Here is a 7,500-nt window from a genome sequence, read left to right on the forward strand (position 1 = left end):
CCCTCCTTCCTGGCTCTTCTCTTCTTCTGCAGGTTTCTAGCCATTTGCAGGTTCTCGCCCGGAGAAAGTCTCGCGACATACAGTCAAAGCTGAAGGTATGCGCTTCTCTGCTGGGCTGTACTGGACTGGGAGGTGCGGGGCGGGGGGAGGATGGGGGGGGGGGCAGCTTGGCTTGGCGCTAACCAATCAGAGATCATTCTTCAGAGCGAATCCCCATATTGCAACTGATTGTAAAACTGAATCGGTCATGATAAGGTGTCATCTCTTGGTCTAGAATCAGAGGCCAGTAGTTAAGCATGAGCTTCATCAGGGTGGGTTGTTGCTTGGGGCGGGGCTGCTGGAAACCTAGTGAGTCAGGTTTGTGTATCACGCACTTTACGAGCTGTTTAAGGTTTCTGGAGACACAGATAGAGGCTCCCAGTGGAGCAGAAGAGGGCTTTGAGATAGCGACCGCTAGCTCCCTGAAATGGATCTGGCCATGACCATATCAGGGCCATGAGGGCTTTGAGATAGCGACCTCTAGCTCCCTGAAATGGATCCGGCCATGACCATATCAGGGCCATGAGGGCTTTGAGATAGCGACCGCTAGCTCCCTGAAATGGATCTGGCCATGACCATCATATCAGGGCCATGAGGGCTTTGAGATAGCGACCGCTAGCTCCCTGGGATGGATCCGGCCATGACCATATCAGGGCCGTGTCCATTCTGGGGTCAGTGCTTACGATTCAGAAGGCTAGGAGCTCCCAAAGGCTTGGCAGCTTTATGCTAGCCATTACTGGTAGCTTTGAGCTCATTGGTGCCGTTAGCTTTGAGCTGGTTGACGCCGCAGTCTAGTAGCCGTCTGCTGTGGATGGCTTTGAGTTGACACTAGTAGCCTTGAGCTGGCGGATACGACGCCAGTAGCTCTGACTGAAAGCGGTGGCTTTTAGCTGGTCGTCGCAGATGGAACTCTTGCTGGTTGTCCTGTGTGCTTTCAGCAGGTTAGAGTGTGAACAGATTAATGCGGGGCAGTGCTAAGGCTGTGATGTTGGTGCATGTTGGCAGTGCTGTAGCTGCTGGTCCTCTACTGGTCCTCTACTGGTCCTCTGCTGGTCCTCTTCTGGTCTATCCCCCTGTGTGGCTCTGCCTTTAGTCTGTCCTTAGGCTCTCTCTCTTCAGCCTTTCCTGTTCTCCCCTTCCTCCATCCCATCTCTACCCCCCCTCCTCCACCCTCTGGTGCCGACTGTTCTGTCATTCTAAACATCCACCACCTGTGTAACATACTGTGCTTCTGTCAAGTTTGTAAAATGTACTTCAAGTGACTGGACCTCGGCGTGTTTTTCCACATGCACTTTCTAAGTACAAGTGACAAACAAAGTTCGTAACAAGTTTTCATGTTCATTCATGGCACTGACATTTTTTTTAATTTTTTTTTAAAGCTGCTTCCATACATCCACGCTTTTTTACACTCATCTGCATTTCCAGTTCCAATCCTCCATGTCTAATCCCTGTATCTAACTATGAGGAACCATCACTTCCTGTTTAAATGCTGTTTGGGGATTTGAGTAAACACACTCTTGTGTCCCCTATATATCGTAAACACACTCTTGTGTCCCCTATATATCGTAAACACACTCTTGTGTCCCCTATATATCGTAAACACACTCTTGTGTCCCCTATATATCGTAAACACACTCTTGTGTCCCCTATATATCGTAAACACACTCTTGTGTCCCCTATATATCGTAAACACACTCTTGTGTCCCCTATATATCGTAAACACACTCTTGTGTCCCCTATATATCGTAAACACACTCTTGTGTCCCCTATATATCGTAAACACACTCTTGTGTCCCCTATATATCGTAAACACACGCTTGTGTCCCCTATATATCGTAAACACACTCTTGTGTCCCCTATATATCGGACACACAAACCTCAATGGCATTTATAATGAAAGGCAGTAGGAAATCAGGAAGTGCACTGTCATATCTCCTTAACCCTAACCCATAGGAGCCTGTGTCAATGCAGCGGCTCTGTGATCTATCCACACAGTGTAAATAATGAAGCCCACTAACACAGAGGCCTTGTGTTGGATACTCCTGTCCCCCAAACCTCATCAAATCTGTCATCTTGGTCCAGTCAGAAGATCATGTTTGGGAACTCCCCTTAGTTGTGTCTGAGCGTGTTTTGTGTGAAGGCTACTTACATTACCTTTCATACATCACCTTTATAAAGGCCCTAGACTGCCTCGGGATCTCGCCTCTGATTAAGCACAGTCGTCACAGAACGGCACAGCAAAGAAAAGTGTCATGGCTGTGAGAATCTTAATGTGTGGTTTATAAGTAAACAAACAGTGTGTGTACCCAGTTGGCACTAATGACTATTTCAAGGAAGGATGTGTTTACATTGTTGTGGTGTTTACTGAGGGTGACAATCAACCAACTAGAGGATGAAGAGATGAGATGTATTTTGAGGGCCTTTGCTGAAATCTGTCTAAATCAGACAGTGTGTACTAATGACTATGTATTTCTTCTTTTGATTCAGGCCATGAACCTGGTAAGTGTGGTTTTGACTCCCTTAGCCGTACGCTTTGCCTTGCTTGGCTGAGCCAGCGTGCCGCCAAATCTTGCCCACTTCGCTAAAGCTAGTGCTAAATGCTAATGGTTAGCGCATGACTCCCAGTTCTACTACAACTCCCAGCAGCCCTTGGGTGTGTGGGACACGTGTCTGCACCGCACAGATGCTTCTGGGAAATCAGAATAAGACACACTTCCCCTGCTTATGCTTACATTAAGGGATTTAAGGGACATTGAAAGTGCTGTTTTGCCCCCGAAGGTGAGCTTGTGTTGGCTGCTTTGCGTCTTGTCTTGTGTTGGATAGTGCGATTGTGAACTTATTAAACAGCCTTCAAGCATGCATGCTTCTGTCAGAATGGAGGCTTACTTTACGTCAACATACAGTGACTGCTTAGTCTTTTTCTTGACAACCCACAAGTAGCTGTTTGCTGCTGTTTTGTGTTATATACATAAATCGGTCAGTGTAGTTGCTCTCATCAGCTAGTTTGAGATAGTTAATTCCTCTGGCTCACCTACCCTGCAACTTTTCTACCCCGTCATACCATATTGTAAAATGATCAGGACGTGAGGTATTAGCAATGTGAGGGTCCCGCTAGCTGAGAGAGAGAGCTTAGCGTGCTGGTTGGAAAGAAAGACTGCCTTGGCTTCCTCTCTGTCTCACACGCACACTGTCTGTACGGGAGAACATTTCCCCTCACAATCTTCTCCTTCTGCCGAGTCGCTCCCCCCACTTCCCTTCTCCTCACACACACACACACACACACACACACACACACACACATACATACAGTATACACACACACACATACACACACACACACACACATACACATAATGTATACACATACACACACACACACACACACACATACACACACACACACACACACACACACACACACACTCCCCTTCTCCTCTCTCCACAAAGAGCCCTGTTGTCCCCTTGCTGGACCAGAGAGCCAATCCACCTGTCGAGGCTAAGAAGGTCCCATCTACGAGCCTCCCAGAGCCTCCCATGCATTTCACGGTGTAGCATTACATTAAAACAGCATGCTGGGAAACTTTTTTGGATGCCGGCCATGACTGTGGCAGCCACAGCAGATGGACATTCCCCTAGGGGTGAATTTAAATGGATGTCTAAATCAGATTCTTTCAAAAGAGGCAGATCGGAGAGTGACAAAGACAATCATGTGCCTGGTCGCGAAACTAGATGTATCTGACATATTTACAATAATATTTCACAAACGTTTTGGCATCCACATCTCCGCTTGGCTCTCTGGATCTAGACAAGGGGGCTTGTCATCGATCTTTGGTCAAGCTCTGATTCCGCTCTTGGCATGGCGCTGTTCCTTTGGCGGTTAAGCTTCAAGAGAATTTATAGCCTGTCCTTAGTCTGCTCCATTCAGCCTCAAACTGCCTCTGCTTCTCCTTCTGTTTCCAATGCCTTGACCAATGAGAAGACCACTCCAGGCCTGGCCATATGCCTGTTTTACAAATGGCATAGGTTAGAGACTATTCTACATTAGTCTCTAAGTTTTAGCAGCGCAGGCTATGGTTACTCCTGAAGTGTTCTGTCTTGAGGTAGCAACGCTTTCTCTGTCAAATGTCTATCTGTCAGATTTCTAAACGTGATGCTCCAGATTCAAACAAAGGATTAATTAAATTAAGCTTAAGCAACGCTTTTTCTTGTTTTGGGTCAATCTGAAATATGTTCTAATACATGTGGCAAACCCACATGTATCAGACCATGTGTGTCCAAGCCTGAGGGCTGTGACATTTGATATGACGATGCTATTTCGTGCCCTTTTACAGGACCAGGCTTCCAAAGACAAGGCTCTGCAGAACATGGCTGCATTATCCTCAGCCCAGATCGTGTCTCCAAACCTGATCAAGAGCCAGCTGCCGCCCTTACCCCAGCCCCCCTACCCGCCCCCGGCTAGGGTGAGCTAACTGAGCCCCAGGCTCCCCTCAAGGCCTTTGGTCTGCGAAAAAAGGAAAATATATACACATCACACACACAACTCACATTAATGTGGTGAAACACAAATGAAATGACATGACATGACAGCTGAAAACAGTAATGTAAAGCTGACCATGTTTCTTTTTTATTACTAGTCACATGATCGGTAGGCTTGCTGCTTGTGGGCTTTTCTGCCACAGAACAGCTCAATGGTTTCAGTGCGGAACAGATAGTGAAACAGTCAGCATACAGCCACAGTCGTCACAAAACATGCTTGGCCATACTTTGATTGGGGGAACATTTCCCAGGCCTTTGGCGAGTGAAGATGCAAGGGCCTTGTTGAGTTGCTCTCGCGTTGCCAAGGATCAGAGGACAAAGTGACAGAGCTGTAGCCTAAACATGTGGGCAAAAACACCTGGAGAGACTAGTTTGTGCGGCTGGACGTGTTGTTGCACATTTACATTCAGAGCTCCTGCCATCAGCCACGTTGTGGAGCTTATCTGGTCTCCAGGGTCTGGTCTGCACTCCGCGGGTCCCAGCACATAAGAGTGCGGGACTCATTTTGATTGTGGCGTGCGGGCTTGCGGAAACTGATGCGTGTGTGGGAGGGGGTGAAGGAACATGAGTGACGGGACTCCTGCAAAATATAAATACATCTATGAAATGATTTTTTTGGTCTCAACCTACAGAATATTAGTTGAGTTTGTACCGGGGTGGGGGGGACAAAACATGAAAGCTGGGGAAAAAACATCACGTAGTTTTACGGGAGTGGGTGGGGGCGGGACAGGATCTTGGCAAGATGGAAAACCTCTTCTTGGATCTAAACTGGCATATTTTACTTTCACTTTATTCACCTCATAAATCATTTACAAATGACATTATATCGTAGGATCACTATATGTGATAGGGAGAATACCCCAGGAACTATAGTTCAAAGTCAGTGCAGGGCCATGTAGTTTATCTAGACTACAAATGGAATCCCAAGACTACAAAGCTCATGGTATATTACCTTTAACTGTTGCTGTGTAGAGGGTGAAAGGTCGCATGATAGTGAATTATCCTGATTGAAGCAATGATTCCTCATGTCAAGACACTGTTGTCACAAAAGTTCATGCTCACAGTCTTGACTGTATATAGTTTTGTGCAGAGATAATATCTTGACTGTTCATAGTTTTGTGCAAAGATAATCATCTTGACTATATAGTTTTGTGAAGAGAAAATACCTTGACTGTTCATAGTTTTGTGCAGAGATTATCATCTTGACTGTATGGTCTTGTGCAGAGAAATTGGTCTTTTGGTATTGTACTATTACATGAACTTACGGATGACTTTTTTTGTTTTAGTTTTGGCCAACGTCAATCCCTGGACAACCTGGACCCTCTTCTCAGGAGTAAGTAGCTCCTTGTAAACAACTACATTATCTGTGTGCATCTGCGTGTGTTTGTGTGTTCCTGGCTGTGTGTGTGTGTAAGTATTATTGTTATTATTATTATGTAGCCTATGTACAGTTTGTATGTATGTATGTTCTGTGTGTGTGTGTACATTTGTGTGTGTATGTATGTATGTATGTATGTATGTATGTATGTATGTATGTACAGTATGTATGTATGTATGTATGTATGTATGTATGTGTTGCGTGTGTGTGTGTCTTTGTATGTATGTATTTATGTATGTATGTACAGTATATGCAGTGTGTGTGTGTGTGTGTGTGTGCGTGGAAGCAAGGAAGCTAAAAACCCATGGGTGCTAGCATCTGTCGCCAGCGCGTCTCTTAAGGTGTCGGGGAGCGCTCTCCACCCGCTGGCTCCTGTTACACATATTAGATTCTCCATCTGTCCCATTGGGTCTCATGTCTGAGTGATGTAACATAAGCATCTCTCTCCTCTAGCATCAAGCCCTTTGCTCCATCCTACCCCAGCCTCTCAGTACCCGGGCCACCTGCCATACCCTGTAAGTACCCCATCTCTCATGCCACCTACCATACCCTGTAAGTACCCCATCTCTCATGCCATACCCTGTAAGTACCCTTTCTCTCATGCCACCTGCCTTACCCTGTATGTAGTCAGTCTATCATACCAAACCCTGTACGTAGCCCGTCTCTGTGCTTCAGAGCAAAATAAAGGCCTAAGTGTGAGCCGATTGTGAGGTTGATTCGTCTGTGAAGACTCGTCACAACAGGGCCAACAAACTGTGACTAAATGAGACGTTAAACTGTCATGACAACCAGTGAATAAATTGATATAAGACTTAAAACTGTAATGAAAACCAGTGACTTAATGAATATAAGACTTTAAACTGTAATGAAAACAAGTGAGTATTAAGACTTTAAACCAGGGGTCTCAAGCTCAGGCTCGGGGGCCAATTTTGGCCCCCCAAGTTCAATTGATAAAAAAAAAAAAAGAAGTTCAATTGATTTAAATGGGCCACCCCAACGTTAAGGGTAAAATCCGGCCCCCCAATGACCAGACTGGACGCGCATCGGCCCCCGGGTAATTTGAGTTTGAGGCCCCTGCTTTAAACTGTCATGAAAACCAGTGGCTAAATGAATATAAGACTTTAAACTGTAGTGAGTGTTTAAATGAACATTGTGAAGTGGGTTGCTCTTCATTGGGGCCAGAGTAATGACATTATAAAGGACATTTCTGATGTGTGTGTGTGGGTAGTCTATGCAGACACAGGCCGATAAAAAAAGTGAGAAAACATACTGTACATAAAAAAGGTTGGGCTTTCTGATAAAACTCCTCTGAAGTATATATTCAGTTTAAATATTGAATTCTAATTCTAATATTTAATATGTAATTCTTTGAGTTCTGTACTATAGTAATGTCCCAGGTCTAGTATGTAGGCTGTGTGAAAAAAAACTCTTACAATATTATAAATTCCTAAGATTATTATTGTTTTATTATACGGCAACGACAGTATGAGCATTCTGATTGGCTAATGGGTAGTCTGCCGGTCCGATAAGTATTGTTATTGCCCTCC

General features: G+C 45.2%; 1 protein-coding gene across 1 annotated transcript in view; it reads left to right on the forward strand.

Annotated features, from left to right (window-relative positions):
* The window catches only part of tead3b (TEA domain family member 3 b), a 68,653-nt gene that overhangs the window by 53,042 nt on the left and 8,111 nt on the right, over positions 1–7,500 (forward strand). The window contains exons 6-10 of the mRNA XM_080845728.1: positions 33–95; positions 2,527–2,538; positions 4,371–4,499; positions 5,862–5,908; positions 6,407–6,468. Of these exons, the coding sequence (XP_080701854.1) occupies positions 33–95; positions 2,527–2,538; positions 4,371–4,499; positions 5,862–5,908; positions 6,407–6,468 (313 nt within the window). The remainder of the gene's footprint in view (positions 1–32; positions 96–2,526; positions 2,539–4,370; positions 4,500–5,861; positions 5,909–6,406; positions 6,469–7,500) is intronic.

Source organism: Sprattus sprattus (assembly GCF_963457725.1).
Source record: "Sprattus sprattus genome assembly, chromosome: 10".
In the NCBI taxonomy this organism is placed as follows: domain Eukaryota; kingdom Metazoa; phylum Chordata; class Actinopteri; order Clupeiformes; family Clupeidae; genus Sprattus; species Sprattus sprattus.